This window comes from Antechinus flavipes, chromosome 2 (genome assembly GCF_016432865.1).
Source record: "Antechinus flavipes isolate AdamAnt ecotype Samford, QLD, Australia chromosome 2, AdamAnt_v2, whole genome shotgun sequence".
Classification (NCBI taxonomy): domain Eukaryota; kingdom Metazoa; phylum Chordata; class Mammalia; order Dasyuromorphia; family Dasyuridae; genus Antechinus; species Antechinus flavipes.
Genome location: NC_067399.1, coordinates 599,904,783 through 599,926,141, shown reverse-complemented (window position 1 = coordinate 599,926,141; position 21,359 = coordinate 599,904,783). Strand labels below are relative to the sequence as shown.

The 21,359-nt window shown below is 32.2% G+C and overlaps 1 protein-coding gene across 7 annotated transcripts; it reads left to right on the top strand.

Annotated features, from left to right (window-relative positions):
• Window positions 1–344: 344 nt before the first annotated feature.
• TIAL1 (TIA1 cytotoxic granule associated RNA binding protein like 1) lies at window positions 345–20,511 on the top strand. 7 transcript variants are annotated; one of them, XM_051981539.1, is made up of 13 exons: window positions 899–923; window positions 3,509–3,569; window positions 7,638–7,734; window positions 10,608–10,757; window positions 11,008–11,062; window positions 11,209–11,296; window positions 13,176–13,251; window positions 14,525–14,633; window positions 15,071–15,166; window positions 15,315–15,399; window positions 15,718–15,841; window positions 16,141–16,280; window positions 17,658–20,511. In XM_051981539.1, the coding sequence occupies exons 2-13, from the start codon at window positions 3,529–3,531 to the stop codon at window positions 17,773–17,775; spliced, it is 1,179 nt and encodes a 392-aa protein (XP_051837499.1). In that variant the 5' UTR covers window positions 899–923; window positions 3,509–3,528; the 3' UTR covers window positions 17,776–20,511. The 7 variants fall into 7 exon arrangements, with proteins under 7 accessions (XP_051837500.1, XP_051837502.1, XP_051837499.1 ...); XM_051981541.1 differs by having other exon boundaries at window positions 904–923; window positions 10,659–10,757; XM_051981540.1 differs by lacking the exon at window positions 3,509–3,569 and having other exon boundaries at window positions 345–923.
• Window positions 20,512–21,359: the final 848 nt, after the last annotated feature.

Here is a 21,359-nt window from a genome sequence, read left to right as displayed (position 1 = left end):
TCCGCCCCAGATACCGCCCATGGGATGCTCCGCCCTTCCGGGCGCTCTGCCAAAGGCGGCTCTCAAGAAGCTTGAAGAAGTGACACACGGCATTCTGGGATCTGTAGTGTACTTTCTGAACAGCTCCTCTCCTACTTTTATTTCCTCGTCTTTCCACGTCGCGTCCTCCAGGGACTACTACTTCCTGTCGGACTCTGGTCCTGACGTGCGACTACCCTACCCAGAAAGCCCTTCTTCACGTCACTCCACGGCGATCGCGTTGGTCAGAGAGTCAGGACTGCAATTCCCAGAAGTCTCCGGGAAGAACGCGTTCCTTTGCTAGTGTCTAGGACCACAATTCCCAGAGATCTCAGCTACCCTGTAGTACCCTTTCCGTCGCTTCCTTCTTGGGCGGGCTGAGTGGACCAGCCGGCGAATCCAGCGGGAACACTGTATCAGGTGTAACTGAGCACAGAGCTTCTCCAGCCTCCCGATCTTCTCCCTCACCTCAAACACCCCTTTTGCCCCGGCGCGCTGCCCTCGGTATCTTAGGTTAAAGCTGCGAGCGGGCGGGCCGCGCCTGCGCACTGCCTAGTTTCCTGCCTGGCTGGTGGCGGCGGCCATTTTGTCCATCCTCCTTCTCTTCCTCCTCCTCCTCCTCTTCCTCCTCCTCCTCCTCCTCCTCCTGCTCCTCCTGCTTTGAGCGCAGCGTCCGGAGCGGGCTGGGGGGAGAGCGAGAGTCCGAGAACAGGGTTCGGCGCCTTCTCCTCTGTCCCCCGCCAGAGCCCGTCGCCCCCCTCCCCCCTTCCTCCCCCACCCCGCCCCCTTCCCTCCCCCGCTCCTGCCCTCTTCCCCTCCCCCTGCCCCCTCCCCCTTGCCCCCCGGTCCCGGGATCTCTCCGTCTCACCCACCGCGATGGAGGACGACGGGCAGCCCCGGACCCTGTGAGTACCCGAGCAGGCAGGGATGCTGGAGGCCGTGCGGCCTGGGTCCCAGGGGCCGGAGGGGCGGGGGGCAAGACCGGGCCGGGGCGGCGGCCTCTAGCTGAGGCGGACACGTACACATTCTTCCTCCGCCGCCGCCTCCTCCACCTTCCCACTCCCACCGCATCCCGGAGCCTGCTGCCCCTTCCCCTTATCTGCATCCCTTGTCCCAATATCCGAGAGGATGAGGCAGTCAGAGCACTCACCGCTCCTTGTTTTCCTCTCCACTTTAGGGTTCAGGGGTCAGAGGAGTAAAAGAGTCAAAACTGGGGGACCTGGGGAGGAGGGTCTGGCTTCAGGGTTTGGGTGGAAGGCGGGGAGGGAAAGGGTGAGAGGGTCCCGGAGCCGGGTGCACGAGGCTAGTTAGCGGAGCATCTGTCTCATTCCCTTCCATCCCCTGCACCCCAAATTCGGAACCTCGTGTGTCAATCACTGCGCCTTCTCCCTCCGCTCCTGTCCCACCTCGCCCTCTGGTGGCACCTCTCAACTCGAGGTGTCACCTCGTTTCTGTGCACTTGTCTCCCCAGCAGCATCCTGTCCTTTCTCTGCCATTCCCTTGGAAAGCCGCCTCTTCCAGATGGATAGCCACTTGTTGAACTCTGCTCGCCCTTCTACGGGCACTTGTAATCTGTGTCACCCCCAAGTTTTCAGAGAGGGACGAAGAGGACGCCTCTTCGGAGTTTTAATTTGATGCTCTGGTGTTTTCTTTTGTTTTGCTATTGCTTCTTACACGTAAACGCCAGCGGATGAATGATTCTTCTTTAAAATGACTTAATTTTATTGTCTCCTTTCTGAAGTGATGACTCAGCATTTGTATTCCTTTCCCTGTAGTTGTGGCATTCCTTTCTTTCTCTCTTCTAACTTTTGTGTTGGTTTATTCTGAATATTTATGAAAGGGAATATAATTTTTATCTTTTGTTTTTGTTGGGTATCTTTTATTTTCTTAGCTTTCTGCTTTGCACTTCTGATTTGAGTTAAATTTAAAGTAAAGTAAAGTAAGTTTACTTTACTTGTCCCTGTTAATAGACCAAATGATCTTGTGGAAAAATTGCTTTCTTTGAAGTGGGGGTAAGATGCTTATACAAGCAAGTTGAACATTTGGCTTCCTATTGGTTTACCCTAACCAAAAAAGTAAGTGGCCCAGTAATATACTTTAATTTGGAAATTATTTCCTTTTTTACTATTTAATTTCTTGTGAACAGTGTTTTACTTAACTGTTTCCATTACTGTTTCACCATCTTTTCAGAAGTTATTTTCCATCTTAGATTTTTAGAATGAGGGCCCACTTACGCATACAGAATATACAAATGAAAGGCCCCATTTGGTGAAAATTTTGTATTAACATTTTGTGTTGTCTTTCCTATTTGGTCTTCCCTTTTAAGAAAGAGAACTGTAACAATCGTAAAATTTGAAGCCAAGTTCTAATGTTTAGTTAGTGAGGTGTACTTTGACTTGATGTATAGGGAAGAATTTAGTTTAACTCCTAGCCGGGATTTCTTTAACAAGGTAGAAGTTACATTGTGTCTAAAATCTGAAATGTTATTATATCATAACAGGTGCTGAAGAAAATAACAGTTTCTTAAATGATACAGTTGCCAATTACTATTTAGACCAAAAAATGTTTTCCTCTAGAATGAAAGAGCATTATTACTGGGATTTCATTGAATCATCCCATATAATATATTGACAGCATCACATTTTTACTTCCACAAGTCTCATTAGACTTTATTTGTCAGACCTAATATGCTAACCTCTTTTATATCATCTATTTCTACCCCTCTCTTCCATCTCTTCTCCTCATCTTATGCTCTGACATTCATCTAAACATGGATCTGTTTACAGGTATGTACAAATGTGATATGAGTGTGTGTAAGTGTATACATCTGTGTGTATATATGTGTATACACACACACACACACACACACACACACACACACACACATAAGTAAATCCTGTAAACTCTGTCCATACCTTTATTCATCACTTCATGTTTGACTACCCTGTCTCCCTTTTTCTTTGACTCTATTCACACTTCATCCTCCTTCCCTTCTATGCCTTATACAATGTCTTTTATGTATTTTCTGCTCTGTTTTATATTGATTACATATCTTTCATTGAATCAATATAGCTAGCAAAAAATCCAAATTGTTCTCATAGAACTATTTACCTTATTTCATATAGGATGCATTTCATTTTTCTATTTAATACTATCATAGAAGTCACTAATAAAAAATAAGATAAAATAAGTCTAGATTTGTATTATATCAGGAAAAAAAAAGAATGGGTTTGATTTTTTTTTTTTCCTTGAAGTACCTTCTGAGGTTTTCCTTAAAAAGATATTTTCAGGCACAAGTGATAAAGTTTGAAGATATCAAAAGAATTAATGTTAGGTACTGTATCTGGCTATTTGCCATAATTACTTTGATCATGTGATCTATGGAATAAGTTTTCAAGCAGTTAGTATGCTTTTAATCATGTACTCTAACCAAAACTTCTCTGTTATCCTGACATGCCTGTGTGTTACTAGTGAGGTTTTTTCCCTACAGACACACACAAGCTAAGACATATGGTTCTATCTTCAGAAAACAATGTGGTGTTAGCTAATAGGTAGGTTTTTAAATATTAATTACCTACAGTATTATTTATTTATTTTGCAGTGCTTAAAGTGGTATAGGATTGCATTTCTGAGAATAGTGTTATATTTGCCATACTCTACATGAAATGCTTATTATCTTTGATGTTTATTGTTTTCATCTGACATTAATTTTTGTTTAATAAATAGTAGGTAACTTTCCATATAGGATAAAAGGAAACTGCTTTATAATTGGTATGGAAACATGATTGACACCTGTCTCATAAGACTGCATTATCCAGGCTAATACTAAATAAATATAGCTTTTTACAGGGAAGAGAGAAAAATTTTGGTGTATTATATGCCTGCTGAATCTATGTGGAATAAGTTTCATTATGATAGGGGAGGCTCTATTTACTATATTAGCTTATTTTGCCATTTGCCTAAGGTGCCAGATTCTAAAAGAATTAGGATTTAGAAAAATACTTCATTAATTGAATCAGTGATAAATATAGAAAAATAGGAAGCTTTATTTTGACTCTTCCTCATAACTAGGAATAAATTAAGAGTCTGAAAATCTACATGCAGTGTTATTAATAGGAAAAAATGTCTTAGGAGCCTATTTCAGAACCTCATGTTTTCAAAGATTTGGTTATATTATCAAACCAATTCTATTAAATGTATTGTGTATACTAGTCACTATTTCAAAACCTATAACATAGTATGCTCACTGCAGCACTCTCTTTCTCCCAAATAAAATAGTTATATCTAGTGTATGGAAGCAAGTCTGAAATGAAACTTTTGAGTAATTGACATATGAAGGATCTACATAAGGATACTCTTTTTATGATCTCTGGTTATTTGGTAAGAACAAAGGAGAAGTTTTTCTTTTATTGTTCAGTCTTTTGTCTTTCCATAACCTTTGCATTCAGTTGCTAACAACATTGACCACCATCTATTCCCATAAAATAATGTTTTAAAATAGGTACCATCAACTGTACAGATATAGGTAGTTTGATAATGTAGAGTCTTAATGTTAAACAACTTTGCTTCAGCTTTTGAACTGGATTTTAACACTGATATTAGAGATAAAAAAAATATCTTTTTCAGTTTAATACTTTCAATTTCTACAGTTCCTGCCCTTAGAAGAGAAAATAGTGCTCTAAGGTATGCCCTTCCTTTTTTCTTGCAGTCTGATTATCAGGTGTACCCTTGTATTGACTTGTTTTGGAATTCCTATAAATTTTTCATATGCACAATGCATAATTTCCCATCAAATGCAAGGATTTACAATGTTGAATCTTTCCAGTATTTTAGATTTTTTTTTCCCAATAAATATTTCACATAATCAGCATAAGAGCTGGGGAAACACCCAGACAACTGTATTTTGTGGCATTAAGGAAAAGGGTAGCTTGCCTTTCCCATTATACAGTATATTTTTTAAGTGCAAGTGATTTAGAGAGCTGACTATTACAAATGTCTTAGAATGGTACTGTAGTATTTTCTAGGAAAAATTTAATTTGTGATAATGTAAAATCAGAGAATACAGTACAGGTTTATTTTAATAAATAGTAATACAACACAAATAGCCCACCTTTATTTTTTTTTAAACACTTTATAATATATGACTGATGTGACTTTTTAAAGGGTATGCTGTGATAGATAAAAACTGACAATCAGATTTTATTAAAATTTAGGAGACCATATTGGGACTCTCTTAACATTACGATGTTAATGTCCTAGGAATGATTTTAATGGTGACTTTTTTGAAACTAAAAGTTCACTGCTAACATTTATGTGCAACATAAAGACTAGGGAGTTAATTTTTCCACACAAAATATGAGGCCTTTGGGAGTAGAAGGCTAGATGTAAAGCTGAGAAATCTGATATAGAAACATTTATCAGTTGTCTACATTATAAATTATGTTCTATTCTGAGATAACAAGAACTGATCTGAAAATCATAATTTAGTGCTGTCTCATTGCTAAAAATGGACACACTTATCTAATTGTCCATTTAGGGAATTCTTTAAAACCTGTTATTATATATATTCATGTATTTTACAATACATGTATATTGAGAAATAAAGTTTCCATTTTGGGATTAAGTGCCAAATGATCTAGAAAAAGAAGTGGACCTAGAATAACTTTATAGCTTCTTGAAGCTAATATTAATTACCATATCTTTTCCTAAATATTAAATTTAAAAAGTTTTATGTAGTTCCTTAGAATTTTTAATACTTTAACATAGTTCTTTAATACATATCCTTCTGTATTAATTACAAAGTAGTCTCAAGTGAAAGTAATAGAACCTATTTAATTTTAACCATTACAAGGATCTAGTCTCATTTTTTAACTTAAAAATTCAACGTTAATTTGATTAAATAAAGATTTGTTTTATTCAGAGTTCAGTTGCAGTACAGCCCCCATAACTTTGCACAGAAAAAAACTGTGGTCCCTAACTATAGGGAACTCACAAATAAATACTGGTTCCAAGCAAATGGATAGGGATAATTCATAAATCCATTACATTACTTGCTAGAAAAAAAAGCAGTACAACATGTGGTCTTCTATTAGAATAGTGACTTTGTTGTATTTGAAAAATAGTGCATGGGACATCAAGTAAAGTTTGTTGCTGGTTTTGTTTGAGCAATCAGTTTTGGAAAAATTTTGTATGAAATTTATTATTAGAAACATGTCATTTAAATATAACTTGATTTTTTTGTGGCCTTTTCTGAACAGTATGTTAATAGTTTCTACTGTAAAGTTTTTAATACAACTAAAAATTATTATTTATTCTCTTGATCAGATTTTTACAATTTTACATTTATTTTGTCCTATGTCATTTTCTCTTCTTGAGTTCAGTATTTCAAAGAAATTTAGATGGTTTAAAACTATCTAATTATTATGTTTGTAGGACTCATTTTTATCTAGAAACTTGTTTAATTTCTCAGATGTTATATGTTATAATGACAATGGAATTTATATAGTTTCTTCCAGAAAGCAAAAATAAAGCCTGCTAATATTTTATTTGTATTGTTTTATTTATATGATTGAAGGATACTGTTTACATTTGAGTTCTTTGTTTTTTAGGAAACGATAGTCATTTTTACCCTGTAAATGAATTCTAGACGACTTATAAATTCTGGTGATAAAGCAGTTTTAAAAATCCATAACAGAGGGTATATTAGGTTTACCTTTTTGTTTCTCTGAATCTCCTAGGATCTTCCCTCTCCCCCAGTTACTTCTCTCTCCCTCCAAGTTACCCACTCCCATTCCCAGAAAAGGTATATATTTGATATTAGGAATATTAATGTTCAAATTTACTTTATTCAAAACTAACAATTTTAATAAGGATTTTGATGCAAAGTATAGCTAGATAAATAAAAGTGAAGTGGCTATATAAAAATATATAGTAACTTTTAAAAATTAATTTAATTCATAAAAATTTTAATCTAGTTAAATACAAAATTAAGTTAATTAAAAAATCTAACATTTCTTTTCCAAATTCAATTTCATTTTTTTTATCCCCATAAGTCTCCAGTGACATTGAATATCTTTTAAAAAGACATGTGTACATATGTGTATATGTCTATGTATATATTTATATACTTATATTGAAATTCTCCCAAAATGTTGTTTTAGGCATTAAAATAGACCCACCTTATAACTTGTTCCCTTTTTGGCCTATTAACATCTTAATTATTGGAGGTTGGTATTTATAATTCAGGTAACTATTTGAGTTATTATCTGTGATAAAGATCTTAATTTGGGACATTTGCCTTTCCCCTCTCAAATATTTTATGAAAATAAAGAGCCTGTTCTGCAGATGAAAAAGAATTGAAATAATTTTAGTTACATAAACTATAAGACCACAACTTAAAATTGCTCTTGGAGTTCCCAAAAACTACTTCAGTGACAGAAAATATTGTGGTGCTTATAAAAAAGCAGATGTTCACGTTTTATTCGTAGGATAAATCGCAACATTAAGAAATGGAAAGATTTTATCAAGATACTGATATATCTTAAATTACCTAAAAGCTTGTCAGTGGCAAATAAGAAGATATATTTGTGAAAATGTTTTTTTTTCCCCCTCTTGTGTAGCTATGTAGGTAATCTCTCCAGGGATGTGACAGAAGTCCTTATTCTTCAATTATTCAGTCAAATTGGACCATGTAAAAGCTGTAAAATGATAACAGAGGTAAGATCTTCCCAATAAAATGTGACATCAACTATCATAGCATTTAATTTTAAAAATGCAATGATGTGTGTGTTGATGAATCAGGATTTTTGCTGTAAGCTCTTGAAATAAGGGCTTTGTCAGAAGGAGTTTGAAGTTTTGTTGCATTGGTTGTATTACTTAGATCCTTTTGTCAAAATGAGTTCAAATAAGTTTCATTTAAAATCACGTTCCATACTCTATAATTGTTTTTACAAAATGCTGAATATGAAAGGGTATTCTTGATACTGTATCTGCTTATGATGAAAACTTGAGTGAAATTATCTGAAAGTAAAAATGTTAAGTGAAAATTTGAAGCTAAAAAGTCCTAGTGTATGCAGTCACATGAAATTGTAATATACTTAATATTATACAGTGTATCTAATGAAAGTTTAGTAAACTAATTAATAATGACCAACTTGGTAGGGCTACACTTTTAAAATTTAAATCTTATCATAGGTTTGAAAGCGATTACCAGGAAAATATCTGAACAAAGCCTATAAACAGTATTTCCTTCCTTCTTTCTTTGTTAATATTCTTTTAAAATGTCTAAATTCTCTTATGTATTCATTTGGATGTATATAGGTTAAGTTGTATAATTCTAAATTTCCTTTTGTCTTCTAAATTTGCAACTTCCATCATCTAACAATAATGGATGATATCACTAACAAGTGTAAGGGAAACAATTCTCTATTGTTGTTTCAAGTGTTACTTAGTGATGCCTTTTAAAGTTGTAGAGCTGTAGAAGTAGAAGAATCCAAAGATCCTTGAACAACTAGTAATTTATTTCACTTTTGAAGTAGTTTTATTTTAAAGCTTGAAAAATCTTATTTTTCTGTTAAAATCTTGTTATTTTTGAGAAGGTACTATACATTGCAAAATGAATTTGAACCAATTTTTCTTGTTGGGTATAATTTATCTTAAAAAAAACAATTTAGCATAATACAGTAAAAATTATTGAAAATGTTAGTGCCTTAGAATGCTTACCTTAGAGAACCTGACACACTTTATAGACACTAAATAAACACGAAATTAGCTAGGTATTTGCAAATAGCCTAATGCTTTTACTTTCAAAAGCCTAGAGCAATTTTTTTCTTTTTTTTAGCTAATAAGTAATAGAGACTTTTTTTTTTTCCCAAAACTTTTCAGAAATGGGCTACTATATTTTTTTTTACAGTTAATAATCTGATAGATAACTCTGGTATTTCATAGTACTAGGAAATGAAAGAAGTATACTAGCAGATTTTGGAAAGAGTGCAAGGAGTACATAGCGCCCATAGAATTTTAGCTTTTTATGTCAATTAGCTTTCCTTTTTTATAAATATTATTAATATTTGTTAATTATCTCATTTGAATTTGATTTGAGATTTAAATTCTTTTCTCTCAGTTTCTACAAGTAAGAATAATGTTGACATTATTCCAACAATAGGATTTTGTGTGACAGGTTAGAGAATTAAGAGTCCCATTTTTACATGATTTTACTGAAATTTTTACAAGCACAAGAAAGCGGTTGTGGTCAAAAATCTTATGGTGTTTTGGTCCCTTCCACTTCATCTAGAAATAAATATGTGCACTAATTCAGTGACTTTGATAATGATTAGGGGGAGTTTTGATTCTTATGTTTATTATATATATGTGTACAATTATAAATTAACTTAGAATCTAATTTTGCAAAATAGTTTTGTAACAATTTTTAAAATTTACAATGTGTAATGGTAGGCATTTCCTTAAATGTTGTTTATTTGCATTTTCAGAAAATTTGATTGCTGAGATCAAATTCAAAATTGGTAGATAGACCTCAATTTCTTTGGGGGGGGGAGGATTTATGAAACACTAGATTTGTGGAATTCTAGGAAGGCTCAATCTTAGAAAAATTGTTTCAGTAGGCCTCCTATGTTGTTTCTTTTTCTTTATAATTTCCTTTTACAAAAAAAAGAAAAATCATGTAATCTAGTTTACCAGTACTATAGTAAATTTCCTGTAGTGCTGATCAGAAATGTAAAAAAGAGAAAAAGACTTGGCTTTATGCTTTTATTATCCTATATTTTTTTCCCCCTCTATTCACGAAACTCCAGAAGATGCAAGGGTGTAATGCATAAGTATAACTCATCCATTTCAAATATACATAGGGGAGAGAAGCATCAGTAATTAGTGATCTTCACCCTTCTATTCTAATTTTCAGGTTCTTTTTTGGTCTAACTTTTGGAGTTGGAAGAACTCTTAGAGATCATCTAGTCCAAATCCCTGATTTTACAGATGAGGAAACTGAGAAGTAGGGAAGCAAAATGACTTGCTCAAAGACACCCTGAAAATTAGTGGTGGACCTGGGACTAGAATTGGAGTCTCTCTGACTCCACCTTTTTCCAGTATTCAACACTGCCTTACTACATCTGATTCAGTGTCATTTCAGATTTGGTGTGCCCAATTTTATGTTTTGAAAATTATTGGTAAAATAGAAAATCTCAGAAATAGTTCATTTGTAGAAGTTGAATTTTATATATTTCTCATTAATTACGTTGTGGTTGATTACCTGTTAATCATTGGTCCACTATTTTTAAGTAACACCAATGATAAATGTTCAAGCACTTTGGTATGTACTAGTAATTTTAATAAAGAACACTATTTTTATGTTATTAGCAACAAAATTATCAGAAATAATTTTTGATATAAAATTAAATTATTTGGAAGTTACAAAATTGTATATAGTCATGCTGTTATAAGCCTTTTCAGTGTTCTTTATGAATACCATACTGTTTAAAGTTTATCTTTTAAAATGTTAGGCTTCATTAGCTATTTGCAGTCTCACTTAAAATTCCTAGCTATCAGTAATGTTTTTTCCTGGATTTTCTTCTCAGCAACCCGATAGCAGAAGGGTCAACTCTTCTGTTGGATTTTCTGTTTTGCAGCATACAAGCAATGACCCATATTGCTTTGTGGAATTTTATGAACACAGAGATGCAGCTGCTGCATTAGCGGCTATGAATGGGAGAAAAATTTTGGGAAAGGTAAGTTTGAAGACCATTTTGTACATTTTAAAAGTAACCCCACACACATTTCTTTGCATGCTAATTACTTTTGGTTTGTGTTCATTTTTGGTGACTGTTCAAATCTAGAGAGCTCCTAAGTCATAATTTGTTTTTGTTTTATTCAGTCTGATACTTCATTTAAAAAAAAAAAAAAAACCTTCCAAATTAAAAGTAGGTTAGTGACCACAGTGAAATGACTAATTGTATTAAATGCAATCTTTATTTTTAGGAGGTCAAAGTAAACTGGGCAACAACACCAAGTAGCCAGAAAAAAGATACCTCTAGTAAGTATATAGCAGCTCTTATTGTATACCTCAGGGATCAATATGGTAACATTTTTATAAATCCCAATTTAATCAAAATTTCTCCAAATCTGAGATCTACTAATTAAGTTCATGAGTGTTTTTATCATAAAATGCTTCGATTCCAGATCACTTCCATGTATTTGTTGGAGATTTAAGTCCAGAAATAACAACAGAAGATATCAAATCAGCATTTGCTCCTTTTGGTAAAATATCGTAAGTATTATTATCAATACCTCTCACTCAGTAGTGCCAGGAAAGTTGTTTTTAGATCGATTTATTTCAGAATTAAGGTTTTTCTTTTCCTAGTTAGCATTGTTTTATGTTATATTATTTTAACTGCAAATAATGATAGTTTAATGTTCTTGAGACTTGTTTTCAACTAATTCTTTGCGTAATGTGTTTATAAATGAAATTATTTTCTACGTCTATTTTAAAGAAATATATTTGATATATAAGTAAATGCTAACTTAAGGTCCAAGATTTTGTAAGTGTTTTAAAAATATGTTAGTTAAAAAACAAAAGGAACTGTGATTTAGATTGTGTTATGAATGCTTTGGGAGGGGGGGGTAATAGTAAAGTAAAATTTTAGAATGTTTTATATTATGAATTTGTGAATTTGGAGAGATTATTTTTGCTTAAATGTAAAATATGTTGTCTTTTTATGATTTTAGTCACTAATAATTTTGTTAGTATTAAAATGTCTGAGTCAAAGGTATTTTGAAATATGAATAAATGTTCTTGTTGGTAATGCATGATTATGTTAGAAATGGGAAAATGCCATTTGATCTTTTTCTAACGCATGCTGTAGAGCAAAGTTCACAATATACTCTGTGATCAAATGTATTAGAAAATTAAAATTTTTGCAAATGTTAAAAGTATACCTTGTCTTGCTGTTTAAAAGCAGGATATTTTGTAGATTTATTTTCTACAGATTTAAATTAACGAACATTTAATACTGCTTTACAGGAATATAATTCAGCTAAGAACAACAATGTTCATTTCTCTACAGTTTTTGTTGTTCTGTATATTTAATTTTAATGGACCGAAATATTTAATTGTTAATCTTCTATTTTTGATGTTTGCTTTGCTTTTAAATCTCTTAAGTGTGGTAAGTAATACTATTTTTAAAAATCAGTATAAAAAGAATAATACAGGTTGCTGTTTCTCAATCTTTATTTATACCTGAGACCTGCAGTTTTTCTAAAGTCCAAGTCACAATTAAAAGTAATAGCATTCTGGTTATTTTGCAGAATTGCTCATAAGAATGGACAGGATCTTGAAGGCTAACTGCAAGGAACTGTGCACACTGGAACTCAGTTGTAGATTTTTTTTCTCATTTTCTATTTATTCTTATTATACATTATTTATATATACATATTTTAGTATTTACATTTTAACATTCTATATTCAGTGCAGTTCTATATTTCCAATCATTTTAACTTACTCACTAAAAATTTCTGTGTAAATTTGTTGTTTTCGTACTGGTGTGCTTAGCATTGTTGTTAGTTTTTTATTCTCCTTTCTTAAATTTCTGAAAATGTCAATTTTTCAAAATTTACAGCTGCCCAAACTCCAAAATGATGGTAGAGAATTGACCAAGAAAAATAAAGAAATCTGTTAACAGGCCATGTATGCCTTTTTAATTCCTATTTTTTTCCTCTTTTTCAATTTTTTAATATTTCATATATTTTGTATCACTAGGCAGAAGACATTTAACTATTTAGAGATTGCATGGTAAAGTAGTTAGCATTGTTAAAGTAATTTATAGAACAGTAAACCTTAGAAGACTGTAGTTAGTAGAATATTAGAAAAGGAAACTATTGTTCCCTTTAATCTTCAAGTTTGAGCATTTAGTTTTAGAAAGAACAGGCTGTATTTGATAGGTTGCATGTTTATTACATGTTTTTGTCCTACTGCTTTTTTCTAACAGGTAAAGAAGCAATAGGGAGAGTTCAGGAATGGCTATAGTTAATTAGGGTTAACTGGAAATTTATATAAAAATATGCTCACAATTCAGTGTGTGTGGTTCCTTTTAGTTTTTATTTTGAAAGTAATTATTATTTCCCTCATTTAGTTGTGCTTCTTTTCACAGGGATGCACGAGTAGTTAAAGATATGGCAACTGGAAAATCAAAAGGCTATGGTTTTGTATCATTTTATAACAAACTGGTAAGTAACATCTAACTGCTTTTGTTCATTTCTGGTAGAAATTTCTATTAGCTTAAATATTTATTGTGTGTGATAAGTGTTTTTTATTTGTTTATTTTTAATATACTAGCCTCATTCTTTTTCCATGAATTTGAATATAAGAATGTGCTATTTGTTAGTAAATATAAGGGGAAAAATGTTTTTTAATGTTAGTTTGGTAAAATAGGTACTTTGTATGCTAGTTTTAGAACAGAAATTTGGCTATAGCAACATTCACTGAAATAATAACTACACTTGAGTGGTATTAGTGGTGCCCTGACATTAGGATAATAAAAATTTATCTTTTTCATATTTTCTTGAATAATGTTGCTATCTCTGCTTTATAAGTAACACTTCTTTATTCTTTCCACTTCCCATCTAATATCTCTTTTTGCAACTGGGACTTTAAAGTTATACTAGAATATTTGAATGAAAAATTAAAAAGATTGTGTGGTCTTTTTATTTCAAAAATACTCAAATAATCTGATGCTAGACATTTATATTAACTGTAAAATATAAATAGAGACACTTAAACCAAAAACTAACATTGATTTTTTAGAAATAAAAATTTTTTTTAATTGTTAAAACTTTTGCTTTAGGAAATTAGAATCTTTGCATTTCATTAGAATCTTTGTACTGAAATAGAGACAAAAGTTGGATTCCATTATGCTTGATTTTGACTAAATAAACTCTGTGACTAATGACAGATTCTTTGAAGCATTTTAATTATGTTGCATAAGTTACTAAATGTCATAATGCATTGATTGATACAATATAATTCTATGTTAAGATGGTATCATTACATCTTGAAATCAAAATTACATTAAAAACCTATTTTTAAATATGCAGTTTTATTCACAGAAACATCCAACTTTAAGTTTATGATAGGGAAAAATTTATTTTAATGATTCTGGAGTAACACTTTAAAAATTTCTTGGATCAGGGTTTGTTTTGTTTTTGTTTTTACTTTAAGAATAAACTATTCCTTGATTACCAGTTCAGTGATTTGAAATTGGTAAGTAAAAATTTTTTGAATCACTTGAGTTGAAATTAACCTTGATGTTATTGTTTACCAGATTGTAACTATGACTTGTTTAGGATACTCTGTGAATTAAAACTTACTGATGTGATTTCTTAAATCCTGGCAACTCCAAAATTTCAGTTCCTCATAATAATAACTGGTAATTATCTTTCTAGTAATTGTTTTAATTTTCTCAGCATTTTTATTATTATTTTCTTCTTTTTGGATTTATAGGATGCAGAAAATGCAATTGTACATATGGGAGGTCAGTGGCTGGGAGGTCGTCAAATCCGGACCAATTGGGCAACACGTAAACCACCAGCTCCTAAAAGTACACAAGAAAGTAAGACAATTACTGTTATTAAGATGTTAGAGAGTATGAAAGATTTAATTGGAGTCTGTTTTTTGACTTCCGCATAGCATCATGTCTTAGCATTCTCAGTAATAACAATCAACTCATAATAATTTTATAATTCTAGGTTTTATCCTAAATTTACTATCTCCAGAGAATAATGGGGTTTGTTTTGAGCATGTAGTCTTAAGAATAATGTAAAATTAATTTGATTAGAATTAATAGGTGAGGTGATATAATTATATAGAGGAAGAATCATACCTTCCTCTCTTTTCTATTTTTATAGAATTATTGTGTTCATTTTTGCACACTGACATAACAATTCAAAATAGTGCTTTGTTTAGATAAGATGTATTTCTCAAAAGCTGAATTTTGTAGTGCTTTACAACTAATATAACCTAAACTTCCATTCTTCTTTCTGTAAAAAGACAACACTAAACAGTTGAGATTTGAAGATGTGGTAAATCAGTCAAGTCCAAAAAATTGTACTGTTTACTGTGGAGGAATTGCTTCTGGGTTAACAGGTAGGATCTATTTCCTTCTCTTATTTTAGTGGGTATTTCTGTACCATTGACATCATTTCATGGTGTGACACCATTTCATGGTACAAATCTGCTTTAAATGTTATGGGGGTTTTTGTCTTTTTTGTTTGGTTTGATTTGGTTCTTATAGATCAGCTCATGAGACAGACATTTTCACCGTTTGGACAAATTATGGAAATAAGAGTTTTTCCTGAAAAGGGTTATTCATTTGTCAGGTAAGGTTGCCATATATAGCCATTTTTGTTGCTTTAAGAAAATGTTGATTCATTCCTTTGAATTGTTTTTGGTTGGCACCATATCAACATGCCATATGCTAGTATTCTTTTGCATTGCAAATCTTTTCATAGGCTCATAGGATTTACCTCTTAGAAGTAAGGAACTGTATCTGTAAGCTATCATTTTGCATGCATGCTTCATTGTGCAAAGTTAAAAAAAAAACCATACATATCCAAATTGAAATCTACAACAAACAAAATCTTGCAACTGTGTGCCGTAAAATAAAAATTTTAACATATTGGTTTTTCATCTCTTAGATTTTCAACACATGAAAGTGCTGCCCATGCCATTGTTTCAGTAAATGGTACGACAATTGAAGGACATGTAGTTAAGTGTTATTGGGGTAAAGAATCTCCTGATATGACTAAAAACTTCCAACAGGTAATTGGGTTCATGTTCAAAACAGTTTCACACTGTTTCATTTAAGAGTTTATGATGAACTTTATGATGAAAAACCTAAAGAATTGTAATACTTTTAAATGTCTTTAAATGTTATTAGAAGAGAATAAACTTGAAGTTGTCTTAGTGCCTCTACACAGGTGTCACCTTTAAAAATTTGCATAACAGCAATGCCTTATAATGAAGGTCTTCACTCATTATGTTCTTTCTCTTCTTTCTTCTCACAAAATCCTGAATGAGACTTGTTTCTTATTTTTCATCAAAGATATTTATTTTCCTAGGTTGATTATAGTCAATGGGGCCAGTGGAGTCAGGTATATGGAAATCCACAACAATATGGACAATATATGGCTAATGGATGGCAAGTGCCATCCTATGGAATGTATGGGCAAGCATGGAATCAGCAAGGATTTGGAGTTGAGTAAGTTATCACTTCATATTTTTTTAATATTCTCCATGGAGTTTATACTGACTTTTATGAGTTGCTGGTTGATTAAATAAGAAGTAAAAATGAACACATTAGAGCCTTTTATAGGAATGTATTTTAAACAGGGAATTTTTTTTTATCCTTATTGCTCTAGAGTGTTTTCTCCTAATCCATAAGTGGTGAATGATTTGGCATGTTGCTTTTTCTCTAGTTATACTTAATACATTTTAAAATAGTGCCAAACAAAAGTTATTCATATAGATTTTATATTATTCACTGTTTAGTCAGGGTCAGTAAAAAAGAGTTAAAGTAAATGTCACCAATGTCTTTACATTGTGGTGGTCTTCACACTATATTCCAGCTGCTTCTGAATTCTCAAGGATTACAGTTTAGTCATATAAGAATCTTTTGGAGGTTTTTGTTAGCTTTGAGCCTATTAGCCGTGGTTAGAATAATGTCGTATGTAGTTAGCTTGGTGTATATTCTCATAAATTCAAGTGGTTTCACTTGTATAATGATATAATCTATAAGCCATAAGGTAGCACAGTGCCTTTATTTTATTAGATATTTTTGCATGTTAATTTCTCAAATTTTTGTAGTTCTAAAGTGAGATTTTACTTTGTAATGGAATAAATAGGAAAATTTATCTGATACCAAATAGAATATATGACACTTATGGTTTTCTTTTGTTTCCATGGGTGAGTTCCTGATATTACCTTGGGCTTTTTTCATATCACAGAATCTCAGAATTTGAAGGAACCACTAGTTCCAAATTGCATTTGGATGGGAATTTCTTCCCCATCTCTCTCACCTTAAAGCCGATAAGGGTCTGTTTTTTTTTTTTTTTTTTTTTGTTTGTTTGTTTGTTTGTTTTTAAACCTCTAGGGCAGGAGGCCATTATCTCCTGAGACCTTGACACAGCCTGTTCCACCTTTGGGTACTGAGTTGCTAGGATGTTTTTGAGTCTCAGACAACTTAAGCCTTCCTTTTAAAATTTCCTGTAGACTTTACAGTGTGTATGCAATACCCTGAGATTCTATAATAAAAGATACTCAAAGCAGTAAATGTACTATGATATGTAACTTTTAGTGTATATGAAATTTTACCATTTAAACCATTTTTGTTTGTAAATTACTGGGGCATGCAATCCAAAGATGATAATCTTTTCCTTCTTTAAGTCTGTACCATTTTAAATCTATTTTGAATGTGATTGTAAACTTACGTAGAACAAGTTTATTTTTATTAGCCATCTCCTTTAGAATTTTTACAATAAACATGCAGCTCTACAGAAATTTTTTATTACCAACGAACTTTTAGATTTTTCTATCTCACTATAAATGAATTCTAAATGAAACATTTCTTTCTTTAAAGCCAATCTCCATCTGCAGCCTGGATGGGTGGATTTGGTGCTCAGCCTGCCCAAGGACAAGCTGCTCCTGTAATACCTAACCAAGCTGGATATGGCATGGCGAGTTACCAAACACAGTGAGCTGGGACTCTTTAAACAAAAGGGTAATTCATGATAGGCTTCAGTTTCCAGTGACACTCTGAAGACAGGAACGTAGACATCGGGAAATGGAAATATTTATTTTTAAAATGGAAATGTTTGGAACCTTTAGCACAGCTTTGCTTTGGTGAAGGACACACATGTCTTCTAGTTCTGCCTTTTTCAGTTTTTGTTCATGATGGATATGAACATGATTTTTCTTTGTGTACAAAAACAAAAATAAAGTCAATAAAGACAATTCTGACTACAAATTTTGATATAATAGCAACAGAGAAGTGGGTTATGAATTTTGCTTCTTATATTACCATTCCATTTTTTTCTGTTCTGTCTTCACTGTTTTGTATCACTGTTCTAAAAGGAAAAATTGGGGATCTAGAAATACAGTGAATCACTTATAAGTTCTACAAGAATCTTGAATCTTTTTTTCTTAATGGTGGATCAACTGTTATTTCAGTCAAGACAATTTAATTCAGAAAAAAAATACACACCCTGAAAAGTAACTTAAGAGCATTTAATTATTTTCTGAATGCCCAAAGAAACTGAAGTTTGACATAGAAAATGTTGCAGTCTAAAAGAACATTCTGATTTATTTGAACAGATACTTGTGGTCCACATTCAGGCACATCTCAGAAGTATTTTTCTTATTAGAATTATAATATATTGCGTCTAATTTTGGAAGCAAATTTTTAGAAAATATGTTTATATATTAAAGTCAGGCAGTCAAACTTGGGCTTTTGCATAAAGATTGAAAACTACATTGTAAATATTTAATAACTACAACGTTTTAAAAGCATGTTCAAACAGAACTAGCAATCTGTTGGAAGTAATACTTAATATGTTCTACTGCTTAAATGTGGTAGATTGACAAGAATGTTCAAGAGTGATATTTAAAAAGTTTGTTCTTATGTAAAGTTATGTAAATTACTATTCAGAAAGAGCCTTAATTTTAATTTTACAAATTTTTAATGCATTCCTGCATTTAAATATACCATTAAATTTTTATTTTGCTTTATATTTTTTGGTATGTAAATACCTTGGTTCAGAGCCTTGTAAAATGTATTTTAGGGTTACTATAAGTTGTATAGTGAGTGTTTTGAAAATTTTGGGGGTGTTTTTTAAGCCTGGAAATATTTTGCCCAGGAATTTTTTAAATAAGATTGTTTAAAAAACATCCTATTTTAGACTACTCAATGTGCCATTTGGAAAATGGAGCTACAGTATGCTGAGTTATAACTTTCTTATTTTTAAAGTTTATGTCTTAATGAGTCGTTTGCATGTGATAGACCTGTATAGAGCTTGGACTGTTTGTGTATTGTGTATAAATGGATAAATCATGAAGATGTTTTAGATTGATGATTATTTCTGAATCATTTTCTAGATAAATTGACTAAAACTGCCTCAAATTTATAGCTGAACAGGAATGTATGCTAGGCAATTCTGTCTATATTAGATGTGACAGCTAGGGGGTGCAAATGTTTCAGAATACACTTGAGACAAGCCCCAAAACTAGAACATAACACTTAACAGACAAGTAAGTTACAACTTGCACTTACAAATTGCTATTTTTAAAAATTAAATTAATGTTTCAGAGTATATAAGATGTAGTTTAATATAGGAATTTTATAAGTAAAAGTTGCTGTAATGTATTTTTTTCCTTTTTCTTTACTTATATATTTGACTCAATCTAGTCTGTTTTTCCTTACAAATTCACAGGACCTCAAGTTTTGTCAAGTTGTGACTCTTGTGTCCAAATCGATAAATTAATAAAATTCTTTCATTTCAGTTAGAAATGGAAGAGTTAGAAAAGAGCTGTACTAGTTAGCAGCTATGCTTTTCTGTTATAAAACTTACCCAGTTAAGGTAAATATCCTAAGGGATAGTATTTTTTTTTAAAAAAAAGTTTTATATTTTAAATGGAGAATGTCCAAGTGAGAATCATTTGTTTCTGTAGTTAGGAACTTAAACAATACTGAGTTTTAAGAAGTGTACTTTTTATTATATAGATGAAAAAGGCTTGTTAAATCCACTAGTTTTTAATACTTTTTTCTTTTAAATAATTACTTCTGAGTTTAGGTGTCCAAATAAATTTAAAATGACAATTTAGATATTTAATCATGTTAGTTATTGCCATCAGTATGCATTGATACAATGTTCTAGAATTTTAATAAAATCATTTAGCATACAGTTTCATTACTATAAATAGATACATGACTGAAGTGTCCTTGGCCTTAACCTATAAGGATAAAGAGCAAGATTTCATTATCAACTAATGAAAATGATTTTAGCAGTTTTTGTTTTATGAAGTTTTTCCAAATGACATAACATTTGCCTCTTTTTCCTCATCTCTTTAAATTAAGTTTTTAAGCTAATACAGGTTTAAATGTTTAATGGTTCAGCATAAGAGTTTTTACTTTTTTCATTTTAATTTAAGCTAAGGATTGTTTGTGTAGTGTTCATAAAACCATCAGTGAAGATTGCCTTTGGCACACAAAAAAGCTTTGGGTCAAACTTCTGTGGAGTCTTATAGTGATATGTTTTTACTCTGCCATTCTCTTTGCTCTGGTAATTTATCTACTAGTATTAATTCCCTACAATACCACGACTTTATTTCTATTACTGTTGGCAGTTAGTGGCTAAATGACTGGCCTATTTATGCCAAAACTGTAAATCACAGTTCAAAAAAGTCTTTAAATAAAGACTAGACTGTATGACAGGTGACTTATTCTGTATTGTCATTTGTTATTCTTCCTATTTCTACCCTCAAATCCAAACATTTGTTACTCTTTCTATATCATCAGGATATATGTAGGATTTATGTGTAGATATCATATTTTTTATGAAACAAAACCAAAGTGTCAGTAAAGTAAAATTTAATCTCTGTGTGAAATGGGTTTTGTATTCTCTTGAAATGACTTGTTTCAATGTAAAAAACAAATAGAATAATATGTCTTGTTTAAATTCCAAAACATTTAGTAGTCAAGATAATTGAACCATACTTAAGTCAAAATCTATCCTTGTAATATCTGGAGAAAATTGACAATTGAGGAACAAAAATTTATAGGAAATGTCTTCATTGCTTATTTAAAAAAAATGTTCATGTACTTTAATAGCACTTGTTAATTAACGTTTACAAACAAATCTTATAATTCATTCACTAAATAATTCTGGTGGCCCCATGGAGGAACTCTACTTAAAAACATGTCAGATTTTTTTTTAAATCTGAAATATCTAAAACCTTTTAAAATGCACTATAATGGGGAAATCACTTAACCCCAATTGCCTTACCCCCCCCCCCCAAAAAAAAAAAAAAGGAATACAATAAAATGAAATGCTCATTAAAAGCTAAACACTGACACTTTTGTAAAGTTGGATATGTTGGGAAGAGAGAAAAATTAGACATGTTGGGTAGAGAGAGAAAATTATATTTAATGCAACCTACCTAGATGTTATTTGTTTTGGGGAGGAGGCAGTTGGGGTTAAGTGTCCAGGATCACACAGCTAGTAAATGTTAAGTGTCTGAGGTCATATTTGAACTAAGGTCCTCTGGTGCTCAATCCACTGTCATC